The sequence below is a fragment of the Ruditapes philippinarum genome, unplaced genomic scaffold (assembly GCF_026571515.1).
Source record: "Ruditapes philippinarum isolate M1 unplaced genomic scaffold, ASM2657151v2 ctg1759_1_1_1_1, whole genome shotgun sequence".
NCBI lineage: Eukaryota > Metazoa > Mollusca > Bivalvia > Venerida > Veneridae > Ruditapes > Ruditapes philippinarum.
In genome coordinates, this window is record NW_026856458.1 from 133,623 (window position 1) to 152,466 (window position 18,844).

The 18,844-nt window shown below is 31.5% G+C and overlaps 2 protein-coding genes across 2 annotated transcripts in view; one reads left to right on the forward strand and one right to left on the reverse strand.

The window, feature by feature from the left end:
* The window catches only part of LOC132746614 (tyrosine-protein kinase transmembrane receptor Ror-like), a 201,778-nt gene that overhangs the window by 121,790 nt on the left and 61,144 nt on the right, over positions 1-18,844 (reverse strand). The window lies entirely within an intron of this gene.
* On the forward strand, positions 1,568-17,238 carry LOC132746605 (tyrosine-protein kinase transmembrane receptor Ror-like). Its single transcript, XM_060735810.1, has 9 exons — positions 1,568-1,761; positions 9,629-9,772; positions 10,997-11,049; positions 11,421-11,778; positions 12,001-12,171; positions 13,581-13,699; positions 14,247-14,420; positions 15,627-15,785; positions 16,375-17,238. Exons 1-9 carry the CDS (start codon positions 1,674-1,676, stop codon positions 16,591-16,593), a joined length of 1,485 nt encoding a protein of 494 aa, XP_060591793.1. The 5' UTR covers positions 1,568-1,673; the 3' UTR covers positions 16,594-17,238.

The following is an 18,844-nucleotide window of genomic DNA, read 5'->3' on the forward strand; positions in this document are numbered from 1 at the left end:
AACTATTCACAAAATTACATAATGATAGTAGATCATAACCATTAAAAAGCCAGCGCTGAACAAGTGGGTTCGTATATGCTATAAATTTTAAAATCTAATATTTCAGATATGGGTCATATGACGCACTTTTAAATTAAAATACACCTATATTTAAAAGCGCAAAATGGGCCAATTAACCGGACCACTATCTTTGGTAACTAAAATAATAAATATTTTAAGAAAATTCATAAAAAATGAAATAGAGAACTCTATTTGTGATTAGTCAAGTCAATGAACATAATCCGTGGGTTCTTAATAATGCACAAGGGCGTGACTATTAAATTTGCATTTTCAGAATGAGATGGTTTAGTAACTGGGACTTGAAAGCTGTTGACACCTCAATAAAGCCATATGATTTTTTAACAGATTAAATTCTACAATTTTACATGCATGTTTATTTTGAACAGGATAGGGCAATTCCGCAACAATAATTTGTTTCTCCTAAAAATAAATGTCAATAAAAATTTAAAAGCATATTTTTGCTTTTTGGGGCTGCCCATTTTGCACAAAAATTATTTCATTATAATTTGTTCCACACAACTGTTTGTTTCTCAACAGTGTTTATTTTTGCAAACCTGGTCTTTAATAAGTTTCTTTAACTGAAAAGGCATTTTGTTGTACATTTTTTTGCTTATCATTTAACACTTGTTATTCCATTAATAAAAAATCATTTGATTAATTTTATTTTTAACAGGCGGAAATCGTTTGAATTTTTAAAGTTACTGTTAAGAAAAGAAATCATTAGCCTGAACTAATATGAAGGGAATCAAAAATCCTTTATTTGATGATCACGATTATCATGAGATTATCAAAAAACCATTCAAAGCTTGAAACTATAATTTCGGTTATAACTTATCTCTACTGACGATGACAACATTGCTGAAGCCACGATTAAACTCTTAACCGGAACGTTGAAATTTCATAATGTAATGGTTTTATAATTAATTAGCACAAAAACACATAATCAAAACAAGTTTTAAACAAGTATGACCATGGCAATCGAATTTACTAATGTATGATGCATTCTAATTTTGTTTTGATTTAATGGAACTTTTGAAATGTTGTTTTCTAACTTTGGTGAGAGGCGTCCGTGGGACAAATTTGATAATTTTTTAAGTACGAGTTTCCATTAAAAATTAATTAATTGCTGGGCCTTAGTTTTTGTAAAATGTGATATCATTTACCTATTAAGTCGGTTCATAAACGTCGTTGATGTCATTTGTGGGTTTTACCATCACTTTTTATTTTTTTGAATACTCTAGTAATTTTCACAAGCGGACATCTAAAAAAAAAATATAGGCAGTGACAAATTAGGTGAAAATTTAAGGATTTAAGGTTTAATATTTTGTAGTATTTTTCTCAAGAGTGCTTACCAATACTTAGAAAAAATTGTGTTGATAAATTTGGGACCAATCCGGCACATATTTTTATACTGACAATATTTAATCTTGGCTTTTGTAAAAGTCTTCTAACAATATAAAAAAATAGTTTAGAACATTCTTAAAAAATATTGCAACGAATTTTTCTGTGACAACTTTTAAGTTAAATACGCGAAATTAATTTTGCTTGTGTTAAATTGGATATAATTTTGACGGCAACATATATTTCTAAAGATACAAAAAAATTTCAAATTCATGTTGCCAAACCAACAAATGGCTGAAGACTCAGTGACTGCTTCGGTTAGTCCCAAACCTCAGACGTTCACTTTATACTCGGAGAAGGGTAAGTAGCTTTTTAAAAAAGATTGTATTTAAAAATAAATAAACAGAAAAGTAAAGAAAGCCATCGATGCTTGATTTTAATTAAGCTTTAATTTAGAATTGATATATTTCTTTTTACAAGTATATATCTTTACACCGACATATTTTGATGTAAATTTCATTTTTACAGGGCAATATCTGTGTGTCGATTTATGTTTAATGTATTGTAGTTTAATGCTCACATATCTCATAAAGACTAGGGATATTTCTTTATAGCCCTAAGTCTAAACAAACTTTTTTTATTGATAATGATTTGATTATGAGATTTGATTATGATTTGTCCATACACAAATTTATGTTGATGCGGAATTGTAGTAACGGTCATGGCTAATTGAAGACATCATTTTAATCTTATACTACAAAAAAACTAAGAAAGCCTTGTGAACAGATGCTGACTTCGTTCCTTTTAAATAAAGTACAACACAAAAATGACTGATGGCGAGTACTAGAAAATATGTGTATAGTATACAAAACATGTGTATAGTATACAAAAATATAAACATACAATTCACCAAAATAAACATGTATCAATTTTTGATATATTTAAGAATTCTTATTTTGTTGTTTTTTTTATTTAGAGATATATCCCCTAGTAATAGGGAATTATCTTTATAGCCCTTTCTGTAAAATACACATATTTATTTGTTAAGGGATATTAAATGTCTATACATAATTTATGTTGATAAGAATTTATCTTTATAACCCTTTGCGTATAAATAAATTTATGTTTAATAGAATGATTTATTTCAATAGTCATTTATCTATACACAAATTTATGTGGATAGGAATTCATCTTGATAGCGCTTTCTGTATGCACAAGTAAATGTTTTATCTTTTTAGATCTTTGTTTATTTTACACATATTTATGTAATAAGGGATTTTTTAATGTATAGTCCTGTGTCTATACATGTATTCATTTTGATTTTAACCCTTTATGACACACAAATTTATGTGAATAGGGGTTTATCTTTATAACCTTTTGTGTAAACACACATATATGTTGATTGGTATTTATCATTATAGCCCTTTGTATTTTTGCCAATTTATAATTTATCTGTATAACCCTTTCTGTTTAGATTGAGTATGCGATAACATTATATTCGTGTAAGGTTATTAATAAATTTATTGAACTCTTTGAATAAAATAATATTATGCTTGCAGGAAGATCGCTTAACGAAACTAATAAGTACCCCAGTTATAGTTTTCAGCATAAATTATGATATGATTAACGCAAACATTTAAAACTTATGCTGTGTAAAGTTTAATCATATTTGAAACATTTCATAACAAATAATCCATTTATAAACAACTCAAACTTAACACAAAAGATCATAAACCGAGATCACTACCAGTACACAATTTCGCACCAGAGTCTTATGAAGTTTATATCGCGTATGTCCACCGTTTGCTTAATTACTGCTAAGCACCGTGATTGCATTGACATAATGGCATTTCTAAAATAAGCCACTGGGATATTAGCCCATTTTTGCATTAGTCGGTTGTGTAGTTCTCTTTGGTTGGTGGGTGTATTCGGGCTTCTGTAGACACGCCGGCCAAGTTCATCCAATATGTTCTCAATCGGACTGAGATCGGGCAACTTTGACGGCCAGGGCAGTACGTTGACATTCTGCTGATGCAAGAGTGCCCGTGTTGTGCGTGCGGTGTGGCTCGTTGCCCCGTCTTGCATAAGTGTCATGCCCCTGTTCTGTTGAATAATGGGAATGGCAACTGGGCGAAGAATTTCGTTCTGGTAACCAGCTGCATTTAAGTTCCCTTGAATTGCAACAAGTGGTGTTTTCACGTGGAGTGAAATTCTAGCCCATATCATTACGGAGCCACCGCCGAACTGATCGCTTTCTACGACGCACGCATCAGCATAACGCTCACCACGTCGGCGGTACGCACGGGTTCTCCCATCATTTCCCTGAACATTGAAACGGAACTCATCGGTAAACAAGACTTTTGCCCAGTCCGCACGTGTGAATCGTAGATGTGTCCTCGCCCAGCGGACACGTGCACGACGGTTGTGTCCACGCAGTTCAATTCCCCGGTACGGCTGTCTGGCACGAATATTAACGGATCTGAGGTGCGATCGGACTGTGTTGCTGCTGATTGGCCGTCCGTGAGTTCCAAATGTCACCCTTGCTGTTTCTACTGCTGTGTGCTTTCGCTGGCGGAGGTGCGATAAAATCATAAACCAGTCTTGTCTGCATGTTGTCACTATACCACGTGGTCTCTTCGGAAGATTGGCGACACTTCCGGTACGTCTGTACTTTGAGGCCAGTCTTGTAATAGACTCTTTTGTAACACGCATTCTTCGGGAAACCTAGAAAAAAACAAGAAAGGATTACAAGGTTCATAATACTGATATGCAACGGGCTTTTCGTAGAATGCATGCACTGAAATGCAATAAAACGAACAATGGGTTTTGAACAACATACCTGCTCATGAGACGCTCCGGCTTCTAAAAGTCAAATAGCGATTGCACGTTCTTGCAACAACATACGAGCCATGTTTTGTTTTTCATGTAAGGCACATTTCCACTCTATCGATACATGTTTATATTGGTCATTATGGTAAGTTGCACGAAGTGCACGTGCTCGTTTTCAATTTTATACGACCACTCCCAAAGTATGGTTTTGCTTGATTAATTTTGCATAAATTCATTTTGAGCAGACGACAAATTGGGGCATTACATATAACCATTATCTAATGTGCATATTTTTAAAATAACACGTGTTTAATGCAATATTGTTTTTGGGGTACTAATAAGTTTCGTTAAGTGTATTATTCAACTTGTTCAATAAGTTCAGGATTGGACTAACACTTGTTCAATAAATTCAGCATTGAACTAACACTTGTTCAATAAGTTCAGTATTGAACTAACACTTGTTCAATAAGTTCAGTATCAAACTAACACTTGTTCAATTAGTTAAGTATTAAACTAACACTTGTTCAATAAGTTCAATATTGAACTAACACTTGTTCAATAAGTTCAGTATTGAACTAACACTTGTTCAATAAGTTCAGTATTGAACTAACACTTGTTAAAAAAATTCAGTATTGAACTAACACTTGTTCAATATCCTCTATGTGTCTTCTTTTCGAAATAACCTGAAACGCAATAACCCCTCAATATATGCATTTTCACAATTATCTCTTTTAATTATGTAACATGTCACTAAAACTATTTCTTATGGCTACGGTATATCAAATAGCAGTTCGTAAAGTTATTTGCCGCTAGGAGCATAATTAGTCGTCTGCAGACATCATCGTATCATTGTCAAAGAATGTTACTCTTTTGTAACATTTAAATTAAGGATGGACATAAATTTCCTATCTAATCCTTCCTAATTGGTCTGATTATTCATACGTTCAAGCAAAAGCAAAATTGCCTTTGATGTTGATAAATCGCATTAAAAAGCTAAAGAAACATTTTACCAATAAATACAACAACAACAACATCATCAACAACAACAACAACAACAACAATAATAATAATAATAATAAAAAAAAATTATAAAAATAAATAATGAAAATTTAAAAAAAAATAAATAAAACATGAAAAGAAAAAAAAAATATTTGTATCAAATTTCAAAAGACAAGATGGGTTCTGTATACAAATGTAATATTCTTGTTAAATCTACTACGCCATTTGAATTTTATAAATATCTTAATCATATGTGCAGAAATAAACTATGTTTGGTAGCATTGGTTGAAATATTAAACATTACAGTGAGGTTCACATTTTTACATCCATTGCTATTAGATGATGATGCCGTATTGTCTGACTCCCCAAGAAAGCTAAGTACGTTATTCATATTTATCTAAAAAGAGAAAAACAGAATCCCTAAAGATAGCCCAACATGGCAAAATTGTAAAATATTTCATGTAAGGTTTGATTGGGCGCGTTCATGGACGCTTCTGGAAAGTACAAGTTACCCTCCACGACCCCTAGCACCGGCTTAAGCAGAATTCAACAAAAAATGGTAATCTTTTGAATTAAGAAACATCCGCAGATGTGTTCATACGGCGGTTATCATGGAATCTACAAAGTGACACAGTCATGTCATTCCATGAAAAGCGACGTATGGTCCCCAAGTAAAAGAATGCGTGTGTCATAAACGAGAAAACAATGGGCAGAACTAAATAAAATGCAATTTTGAAAGGGGATCAGAGGTTATGAAGCCCGCATATCACAGACAATACGTCAAAAGACAAATTTAGAAAGCAGGCAACATATCCTTAGGGTGATTATACAGTATTCAAGTAGTAATAATGAACTTACCTAACTTGAAAAAGGCCAAATACAAGAAACTAAAAATACAATCTAAAATATATACACAACAATAATGTCAAGCTCAACGATCTTCAAAGTTTTAAAAATATTACATCATTGATTAAATGTACGGGGAGACTTTTAACAACCGCCACAAGGCACAAATAACACAGATGTGACAATGAAAATTTCATGGAACAATATCTTTTCTGCCTAAAATTTCGAAAATACTTGACATAAACATACATTACTTCTACTAAAAGAACACCACTCGATCATGATTTTAATAGAATCATTCATGTGGCCACGCTAATAGAAGTAAAGATTACATACGCTCGTATAAAGATTATGGCTTCTAGTCAGATATGCATTTTGTAACGTTAAGAAAGCTGTTGACAATAAACATTTACATTTTGTTTTTGCAGAAGTAAGAACATTATTTTTTGTCAGCATTATAGTGTCCATCTGTTCAAAACACATTTATCAAACAGAACACCAGTAGTTAAATTTGACCGTACCATTTCCAAAACAAGGTAGTTTCGAAAAGTTCAATTCTTAGCCCTTTTTTATTCTAATTATATAATTTTGATTCCGCTATATAACATGGGAATATAAATCGTTATGCCTATTATTACTGTTTTTTTACTATCCGATCTTGACTTCAATGCTATGTTCTGCTATTAATGCAATAGAAATAAAATTCTAATAAAATTTGGATGCCATAGATCAATAATGCAATTTAAACAATATGTAAATTCATCCAAATAAAACAAATTAAAAGTGCATGGTGTTTGAAATTATTGTAACGAACTACCTTTTAGTATTGTCAAGCATGAAATGGAAAGTAAAGATGAAAAAAATATGTGTTTATTTACGTCGTATATTGTTCTGCCTTTCAAATTGGCGCCCTTTCTACTTTAAAATAAATTGCATTATTGAGACGTATTGATTATTATTTGATAAAGCAAATAAACACAGTGACTATTTTACAATGCAAATGAATTTTCTGATATCTTTTAAAAACAAACATCAAAAGCATAACTTTCAGATATTAAAAAAAATGTTGCAATCACTTGTTTAAATCAACATCATCGTAACTTTGTCATTATACTATAATATTTATATGTCTATCTGTTGAGTTATATGCGAATAATAATTGTGTAAATAATTAAATTATACTGTTTAAATGGAGTGTTTGTCAAATTAATCAATTTTTATATTTTTATTCATATTTCTAGAAATAGACTGCTTCATTTATATGTCTATCTGTTGAGTTATATGCGAATGAAAAATGTGTAAATAATTAAATTTTACTGTTTAAATTGAAAGTCTGTCATATCAATCATGTTTTATACTTTTATTCATATTTCTAGAAATAGAACGCTTCAAAACAACCCAAACATATTTATACCTCCACGTCCCACATAGATTGATACACTTAAATCTACACCTCAACCGCACAAACTGATACATCTACATTTATACACTCAAACAGTCCATACAGATTGATTTGCGGTTTATGAACATCTACTATTTTTTCAACAGGATATATTTGCAAGATTGGGATTCTTAAATTATTATTTTTTCCTTGAGCTAAAATAAAAAAAAAGTTTGACAATATATTATCATGTTTAATTTCCGAAAGTTATTCCATTAGTTTCCGTAATTTCGCAAAATTGGTATAGATAGTATGCTTATTGATACATAAATCCATAATAAGAGCCCGGTGGCCTAGTGGTAAGTACGTTGGAACTGTTCTCGAGTGTTAAAAAAAATCGAACTTAGGAACAAATATTTCAAAAATTTTCCAGAAACTAATCTTTTATTCTTTGCGATTCATAAGAATACTGCTAAATTCATTGAAGTCTTGTTTCCAACGCGCGCGATGGTCATGTTAACCATTTGCTGCAGTTGTTTCCAGTAATATGTCAAGTAGTGTATGTGACATAACCATTTGGTGGAAGACGTGGGTATATAGAAAGGTAGAACAGACAACTTCATGACATGTTTTCAATCACAGAAAAAGTTTTTGAGGGATAAATAAAAAAATAAATCTTTTGTGTAAAGATGCGCTAAATGTTAGCTTTACACTATATGCGCGTTAAAAATGATCCTCACTTTAATCAGTCTTAATTTTGGGTATGTGATAATATAGAATATTATATATGTTTAGGTTCATTACTGAATTTACTGAAGTCATTGAATAAAATATTATTTTAAATGAAGGATACAAAAGTAATTTAGAACTTTTATTTTTTGTGGTGAGTGTTTCGATTTGCAAGAACTTTAAATCCAAACATTTATCTGTTGGTCTGTTTGCTCAATTCAACGTCTTTCGACCCGCGTTCAATCACATCAAGGAACTGCATCTAATTCTTAACTACGCAAGTAAGATTAAACATTATTTTGTAATGAAGCGTAACAAGTCTCGGTGTAATAAAATCAGATTGCGCACGAAGAACGCTCAACCGATTTTAGAGTAATTAAGTAAATGATGTGTAACATTTACTCCGTTAGTCCCGCAAGAGGACTCAATTTTCTATGGTTTGATATCATAGATCTGATGCTCAAATGAAAGTTTATTAATAGTGTAAGTGAAAAAAACAACAACATTATTTGTAAAGATATTACCAAATTTACTTTTCATGTAATTAAAGGAATGTAATTAGAAATCCTTTTGCGATTAAAATCTGGAAACAATTCAATATTTTCATAAATTTTAATGATTACTTATACTGCGAATCAACATTTGCAGTACGATCTAACATTCTCTTTTATGTTTTGAAATTGTTTAGAAGAACAATTATACACATATACATGTATAAAATTTCACTTAAGTGTCGTAACATCCTTAATAACTAACTACAGGACCTTTCAACAATTTCACATCCTCAGTATCTGTGCATCCAGAATCATAAAAAGTCTAGAAATATTGTATATCATTCCACACCAAGAAAAAACATTAAAGAAAAAACAATGTTGTTTTTTACATTATGCATTCGTAATGGCATTATAAGTGAAAATCAGCGACTTGTAAATTATTCATACTATATTGTAGAATTTTATAGAGGGATCCATTTGAAATATTCAAATCTGATCTAATGGGAAGATGAATCATTGAAAAATTGATAAATACATTATTTTCAGGCTAAGTATGGATTCACAAATTGTTGATTCGATCTTACACAGCTTCTTTTCTGAAGTCAAATAACTGTTTGCATGTTTTGCATTTTTGCGATTAACTTCGACTAGAAAACACTGACTGTGGGTGGATTCAATTACAAATAATAGACAAGAAACCATTTGAAATGGTCATTGAAATTAAATGAAATCGAATTATAACTCAGTCTAAAGTGCGATCAAATTAAGAAAACATAATTATAGTTCATGTTTAATTCTGCTAAAGCCGATGTTAAGGGCGTGGGCGGTAGCATTCATTTACCACTACCGTCCATGACCAGGCTCAATCAAACTGAATCTGCATTTTATTTATGTTTGACGTGTTTGTCTAGAGATTCTGTTTGTCTCTAAATTATTTCATGTATTTCAGATTTTAGGGACGCAACACAATGTGAAACTGATGATGACTGTCCGATGATAGGCAGCAAATGTTCTAAATACGAAGGGAAGTATAACAAACTCTGTGAATGTGAACATCACTTTAAGCTGCCAAATGAAAACAACGGCGGCTGCAGTAAGTATAGTAATAATAATAATAATAATAGTAATAATAATAATAATAATAATAATAATAATAATAATAATAATAATGGACATTTACAGGCCATCACACTAACTGGACATTTGTTTTTAAATACAAATCAATTTTCCTCATTCATCTCATTTTTGGTTTTCTTGTGATTTGTATCATTAATTTCAACAAGTTAGTCTTAACGAACGAATACAGCAAAAGCATGTGTTAAGTGGGTTATACATTATGCACATTAAACTGTCCCTTATAACGATTTCAGTGAAAGTGAGTCTTCAATTCCATTCCATTTATTTGCTTTATTTTCATTACTTTTGAGAGGTGACCTTTTGTCTTGTTGCTTAAACTCACTACAGATATCAAGTGCGGCATGCATTTGTAAAATAACCCGTATATCATAAAAGTATTGTTTTGTCTGATCTTTCGGATCATTGCTTCCAATACTTTAGTATTGATAACTGCATACCGCTTAAATATCTGGAAAGAAGTTATCCCTCGGAAGCATTAAAAACAGCAAAGTTTCATGCAAATTGCAGACTCGGTTAGCCAGTGTTAGGTTGTAAATTACTTTGTCGCCCATGAACAAACACAATACAAGTGTTACTGCGACATTACAAGTACTGTAAATTATTTGCTTTATTGAAATTTCTCTTGTAGGATGTCCCCTTGTCTAAATTTTATACTCACAACTGCAGATAGCAAGTTCTGTGTGGCAGCTATAGCAATGTGCCTTACATCATCTCATTATCTTTTTGTCTCTCTTATCTTTAAGTGATAATTGTTTCAAAAACGTTTAGTATTCATGATTAAATACCGCTTTATAAGAGCGCATTGTTTTTTTTTTCTCGTTGCCACTAAGGTTTAAGAAGTATATCACTTTTAATGCAAGTGTCGCTGACTCGATCCTTGAGCATGGCGAGGCGAAATATCCTTACCTCTGATTAATGTGGAATTTCTATTTGGTCAGTCGCAGAGAAATTAGTAATATTTGGTTAGCTATCTAGGAAACCAATAAGGCGGACCGGCCGCCGGCATATGACCAAAATGTATTGATATCGGGGTAAGACATACACACAGACGAACATTAAATCTTTGTTTTACTGCTCTCGATCAATCTCTACTTTTCCTGATTTTTAAGATTACTTAGTCCCAAATGTGTGAATGTATATTTTTAATATGATTACTTTTTACTTTTTGTATGTATTTAAGGTTATTATTACACAGCAAGACCAGAAAGAAAATCCACTGATACTTCATCGCATGTACGTAAATCACTTTGATTTTGATTAAGCCATGTTAGGATTTCCAATACACATAATTATATATATTGCACAGAATCAGCAGATTTCTTTCTTTCACTGCTCTCGAAAATTCCCTCATTGTCAGCATTGCTTACAAAATTGTATGCTGATTCAAATTATCTCGTTCTTTGTAAGATATTAAGATATTGTTCTTTTTATTCAAATATCTAAACGCCCAATAAACGTATTGGAGAAAGTATGTAATGACTTGTTAATATTAAGCTTGTATATATAAAACTGCATTCCATTTTATTTCCATTACAAAGTAAAGGGTATACTATATTGAGGTCTTTCGAATGGAGCCTGTAATTTTGCCGCCTGTTTACTTGCAGCAAACTACATCAAATGCACCTGACAGCAACTTAGGATCGGACTCGTTCTCAGATATTGGGCTCAAAATTTTTCTCCCAGTTGGGTTGGTATTGGTGATCAGTTTCATCGTGCTTTTAATGGTATTATCATACCGATACTACCGTAGGTTCTACTTTCGCGGACGAAATAGTGCAATTGTGAAAGCTAGTGAGGATAATCAAATTCTGGACAAATTGAATGTTGTAAATAGAAATTCATCTTACTTTGAAACTAATGTAGGAGAATATGGCAAAAAGTGGATCACCGGAAGCATTTCATTTGATAATTTAAGATTGATAGAAGTGATTGGGGAAGGAGCGTTTGGTCAAGTCCATAAAGGTATGGCAGAAAATATTATTATTAAATTTTAATATTGGGATATATTAGCAGTCGTTTATGTAAGGTATGTTCATTAAAATTTACAGTTACTTAGCAATTTGTCATTTAACTATGTACATGTACATGCTATGTACAAAAACATACTTAAGTAACTTTTATGTATTGTTTTAAAACAAAGGCTCTAAAATGTTCACTTACAAAGGGCATAACTATCTATTTAAGGCGAGCTTGTTCAACCAGATGTAAACGAAACTACATTAGTAGCCGTTAAAGTGTTAAAAGAGGGCGTGTCAAACGAGGCTCGTGATGACTTTGAGCGCGAGGTAGAAACCATGAGTGCCTTTGATCATGATAATATCCTTAAGCTTCTGCTTCTAGGGACTGTGTCTGCAGGTGAGTTTTCATTTGTTGGTAATCCGTTAATAATAATACCTGATTATAACGTATGAACGGACACAGCTGCCGATTGTAAAGTCATCCACAACTTGAATTCAGCTGAAGGTGATGCTAGGAAACCTAAAAAAGGCTTGCATTAATCACTGCCGTTCATGAACAGGTCTAATCAAACAGAGTCAACAATATTTTTATCGTTTTGTGGTTGCGGAATTCCGTATTTATCAATTGATTGTTTAAGAACGTGTATATTAGACGATTTAGAATAAATTCATAATGAAGCTAACTTTCTACAAGGTAAGGTGTATTTACTCATATGAGGTCCTCCTAAAATTGTGGTCCCTAAATCAATAATGTTTTCCTTTTTTATCGGGCGGTCAATAAAAATGTTTATGAATTATGTTTCAGCTATTTAACTTGGTATTGCATGCAAGCAACTGTCTCTTTGTGTTAGTTAAAATAAAATGATAAAACCCATGCATGGTTTCAGCACTATGAAACTGATTGTTCGGAATAATATCTTTTTCTTTAGTCATTAAAAATGATAATATTCATTAATTTAAATTCATTATAAAATGTTTTCAGAACATCTGTATCGAGAACGGTGTGAATTTCGACTGATAATATAACTTTAAGCGCATTTGTACAAATAAATGTGATTGAAAAAGTTAAATGTTAAAGTGTTACTCAGATGTGTTACTCTAGTTTGTTTAATTCTTAATTTGGATAAAATAGAGTATATCAGGTTATTTTCCTGTATGGCAAAGTTCGCGATTTTAGCAGTGATTTAAATTTAGCGAATCTAAATTTAGCGATTTTGTTGGTCGTGCTTCTTTTTCAGCATTTTTGCTGCTGACAAGGAGAGACCCATGTTTAGACAGAGCGTTTTATTTTCACTTTGTTTTCAAGTTTGCTATTGATGTATCGCTTGCTAGAATGTTTTCGATATTTCACACGTAACATTAGTATTGTTATGATTTTGTTGTGCTAACACGTTATTGTTATGCTGCCTATGTTAGCACGGTTGAACAACAACATTGAATTTCAAACAACTATTGATATCGAAAAATTGGCATTTAATAAATGATTTGTTTGTATCACAATGTGAAATGAAAAGAAAACTAAACTTGTTGCATATCTAAAGCAGACAAAAATGCGAAATCCCCGCATTAAATTGAAGGAAAATGTAGCGAATCTATTTTTCGCGATATTCATTGCACGCGAAAAAGGCAAAAATTAGATACTCGCGAAAAAAAAAAATAACAACAAAACAAAAAAACCCTGATATACAGTTATTCTGTGCTTGTAAGAAAAGAGGTAATTGCTTTTAAAATGACCACCCTGCAGAGGTTTAAATAAAACAGTTGATACACATGAAGCATAAATTATAACACTTCTTTCTTTTTCAGGGAACAACGACACCCCTTATATGGTGTTTGAATACATGATGCACGGTGACCTGACAGAGATGCTTAGAAAGAATGAGCCAACTATTACAACTGCTGACACTTCTGTAATGCTGCAAAAGGTATTATAAAATTAAACTTGAGTACCTCTTCGTAAAAAATATAAGAGGGGTGTCGCAGAAGTAAAGAGACTTTGGTCACAACTGCTTTATTAACAGTTACTCGTGTCATTTTTTTATCCTCATTTTTAGTTTGTATCCCATGTTTATTAAACAAACCCTCTACATCGAAATTCTTTTTTGTTCTACTTAAAAAATCCGAAGAGTTTCCGAGGTAGCATGTGTGACGCGCGGCGTATTTGACCATTGAAATATTAATTGTTTTAATTTGCTGTATATATGGAACACTTATTATCATTATTTTATAAATTCAAATGTTATGCAAATGGAATAAATTGAATAACAAACTTCAAAGATAAAATCGCATATATTAAGACATTTTGACTTTGTATACTTATATACTTTAAACTATTTGGATAATAGTAATGGATAATAGTAAGTTGTTTATTTGCTTGAATACTAATGACGTACAAAAATAAAGAAAAATAAACAGAATCGCTAAAGGAAACCCCAAAACGGCTAAATTGAATGATCCTTATTACTTTTTCAGACTGACCTTGTTGACATTACGATACAGATTGCCAATGGTATGAGGTATCTGACGTCACAGCATTTTGTCCATCGTGATCTGGCAACGCGAAACTGCCTCGTAGGTGATGGTTTAATTGTAAAGATAAGCGACTTTGGGATGTCACGTGATATTTACACTTGCGATTATTATAAGGTAGGTCATGGTTAATAATGTCTAAATTTTAAAGGGACTCTACTGCGTTTTTATTTTAATATTTTCTAGAGATATTTGTACCATTTGATAAAAAGTCTTTAAAATAAGTTGTGTGTAAAATGTCAGATCATTCGCTCCATTTGTTTTGTTTGTTTTTGTTGTTGTTGTTGTTGTTGTTTTCAGATTATTTATTTTGATTATTAAAATATTGTCCTAGAAATGAAATGCGTTTAAACGCCTTTATCTAAAATTGGTAAACAATAGTGCAAAAATTCAAGTTTAAGTTTTAGTTGGTATAGTACCTCTGAATTTGAAAAGAACACCACTGACGCTTTTCGACATGATTTGACATGACGGTACTGGAAATAACTTTGACCGAAATCTTGAGCTCAGACTATCAGATTTAAGATCCTTTAGTTGTTTTAAATTAATTTATTTTATTTATGAAAATTATTTAAAAAATAAATGGAAAGTGTTTATACATGTATGTTTTATCATCTTTTGAGATTTTACAATTTAACGTACCCTAATTGATCTATTCATGAAATTCAACTTTTAAATTAATATTTTAGGCTTTGTTGACATCAGTAGAGTTCTTTTTAGTATGCTTTCACCGCGTACATTAATTAAGAATCAAATATTTTTTTGACTTCCTTTTATGTTGCTATATCTTCTGTTTCTTCCTATCGCAGAAAGCATTATTAAGATTTTATGAATGTTAGAAATTTTATTTCTGAGGTATCATCTTTTTTAAAATATATTTTTGCTATGAATATTTTATACATTTCATCACTGAGATATATCTATTTTTAATAAAATTTTATCAAATGCTCCAAATCACCTTTTTGTATGATTTATTTTTAGATTTGCGGATGAAAAGATATCTTTATTTCTAATAATATTTCAGTAAATCTTTGAAATCTGCACCTCTTTGGATGATGTGCCCTTCTCTCTTATGTAATTAATTCTATTTCTAGAAAAGTGGTATCACTGCATTACGATTTCAATTCAAAATTAAGGTTTACTTACTCTCTTTAGATTGGGCGATCAAAAGATATATTTTTTAATGCTAGTTCAGTAAATGGTCCAAATCACCTCTTTGTATGATATTCCCGTTCTTCTTATGTTATATATTCTATTTATAGAAACATAATACGATATATTACGATATCAGTTGAAAACTAGGGTTAATATTTTTTGTTTTAGATTGGGGGATCAAGAATGTTGCCGGTACGATGGATGTCACCAGAAGCTGTGAAATGGGGACGATTTACAACAGACTCAGATATATGGGCATTTGGTGTCGTACTGTGGGAGATCTTTAGCTACGGGCGCCAACCCTACTATGGACATACTAACGAAGAGGTAATTTTTGTATTGAAAAAGAGAAAACTATAGTCTCCAAAGACATTCCAATACGGCAAATCTGAAAATGTTAAAGGCTCGGTATACTGAGTTTGTTCCTGGACAGTACTGGAAAGTACAAGCTACTGTCCACACCTCCTTACACAGGCTTTAGCAGTATTCATCATTTTAACATGTAATGGTAAATTTTGATGTGTTCAGGTTACGTATACAGTAAATTCTTCACATTATTTGTCATTGAAAACTTAAAAAAAGAAAATTGTAAACGGAATGGGCTATTTCATACATTTTTTGAGTAATCACAATTGATCGTATTTAATAAACCGACTCTCATTCCGTATATAAGATGATGAAATCACTTGTTCTCTCTCAACAATCAATTGTATTAAGTAATTTATCTTCGGTTCTATGACTGTATGTATGTTTCTCGTGTGTGTGGTTTTTTTGTTTTTTTTTTTTTTTTTTTGCTTTTTTAAATTTTAAATTCACCTTGAACAGTTTTTAATATTAGATTAATAAATCGTTAGTGCTCTTATCTTAGGATCGCGATAAATAACGATTAATAACAAAATGCATTGTTTCTATTTAGGTTATTAGATTTCTGGACGAGGGAATTCTACTGCAAAGGCCCGAGGAATGCCCGTCTATAGTTTACCACGTTATGTTACAATGTTGGAAAATAGATCCTAAAAAACGACTGGCATTTGACAGAATCCACAAATATTTGACCGAATACAGAAAACAGCTATATAACTCATCAAAACCAGCATCATATAATGTGGTCAATGAATATGAAATTCCTCAATAAGCACTACAAAATAACTTTGTTATTTAAGAACTGTCGTGATTGAAAAAGTGATTGACAATACAAACGATGGACTTACTTTCCGTGTTTGATTCGTAGCCAAGATAGGAATTGCATTTATTCTTCTAAGTTATTTGTTATTAATTACAAAAACATGGCGCTCAAAAGACCTCACACTTTGGATTCGATTGGCTCGGAATATTCCGATAAAGTATACCATACGATACTACATTACTTTTTTATTTCTTTTCTTAACTAATAAAGTAGTCTTATTGAACAATTAACTGAAAGGCAATCAAAATGCAGATTATAACAAGATCGTAGGTTTTTACTTATTTATAATGGAAACTACAAAGCATACATTCAAAAGTCATGAGAAATTTGATTAGGTAGAAAGAGACAATACATGATTTTATTCGTTCATGAGAAGCTATATTTTGTTCAAATTATAGGTTTTTAACAATGTATGCTTTTGGCGTTCAAAGGTTCATATTCATAGTTGACTTTGAAATTGTAAAGTTATCTTTTGTGAATAAGACAAAACTTTATTTGTAAATAGAAATATGACCTTTATTGTTTATATATATATGTCTAGTAATACTGTAATTATTTTTAATTTATCAATAATTTTGTAATAAAAACGTAGTTTTAAAACAATAACCTGTTTCTTTCATATTTTTATCTGTCAGTTATGGTCGCTGAAAAGTATAACATAACGTTCGATCTCAATGGATTAACAATGTTATATTATAATACGAAATGCCATTTTAATACTTTCAAGTGTTAAATAGTACGAACTTTTCTTTCACAAGTTACATTTAATTTCATGTCATCTTAAGATGTTTGAAATGGAATTATGATAAAAGAGAACTATATTAAATATGCCACCGATAAATCAATTGTATGTTTGAAAATGCTTGTGGGGGCGTCCTCGGCCGAGTTGTTATGGTCGTTGACTTCAAACCACTTGCCCCTCACCGCTGTGAGTTCGAATCCCGACAGAGAGTTTGGATTCTTTCATATGAAGAAGCTATCCAGCTAGCTTACGGAACGTCGGTGGTTCTACTAAGGTACCCGTTCGTGCCTGAAATAATGCACGGAAGGGCACCTGAGGTATTCCTCCACCAGTACAGCTGGAACGTCACCATATGACCTATATTGTGTCGGTGTGACCTAATTAAAAGAAGAACAAATGCTAGTCTGTTGTTTGGAAAACATTTACTTTCGCAATCAGTTCACCTCAATAGAACATTATTATACATGAACCTTTGCCTTTGATATCAGTGAAACACACGATTATTACGAGATCAAATTGTTGTATTATTTCTATTTAGTCATCACAAGCTGCTGTTATAATTGATATGTTGGTTTTCAAATTGCACCATCACTCTAAAGAACATATGGCGACAATCAAGCTTTAATAGTGAATCGAGACCTCAGATGCATTAGTTCAGAGAAGAGCAGGAACCTGAGTAGAACCACCGGTGTTCCATAACAAAGCTGGATAAAAAACCCACATAAAAGAATCCAACTTTCTGATATATAAGATATATACTGCTTTTTTCCTATCCTTGTAAGGCATTACCATTTATGCAACATTAAACATAATTACTGTTGATATGAGTTTACTGTTCCACTTCGTTTTACCTATTAATCATCATGTAAGAAAATGTGATATATCAATGATCACTCTTGCTTGGGCTAAAAAAGGGATACATTTCTAGAACTCATTTTTGTACTATGCCCCGGGTATATATATTTAAACTTTCAACTTGTTTCAGTAGTTTCAATAACAACTCATGAAACAAAGTCCTTATGACCATACATAAGTTTTTGCAAAATGATAATTTCTGCAATTACGTCACATATAATATAACGTTGTCATATAAAATATTATTATCGCTGCGTTAAAAATGTCATACATCCATTTACTGTCGATCATTCACAATATTTGAAGAATATTATATCTTCGTGTGAACGCAAATCACTTTGATTTTATTAGTAAAATAACTCGCTATCAAGGAATCCGTCTAAACCACACTTTTTTAGATTATTTGTCACGAAGTTTAATGGTTTGTAACTCAATTTATTTGAATGGAATCCGAAATATAAATTGTGATAAACATGACTTAGTGCTTAGCTGAAAGAAATTAAAAAGTTTGATAGCAAACTTTCATTTCAAATAAATCATTACAGGCTATTTACTTTATCAGTATGTTCATAGAAGGCAATTCAATTTTGGACAATTAATTTT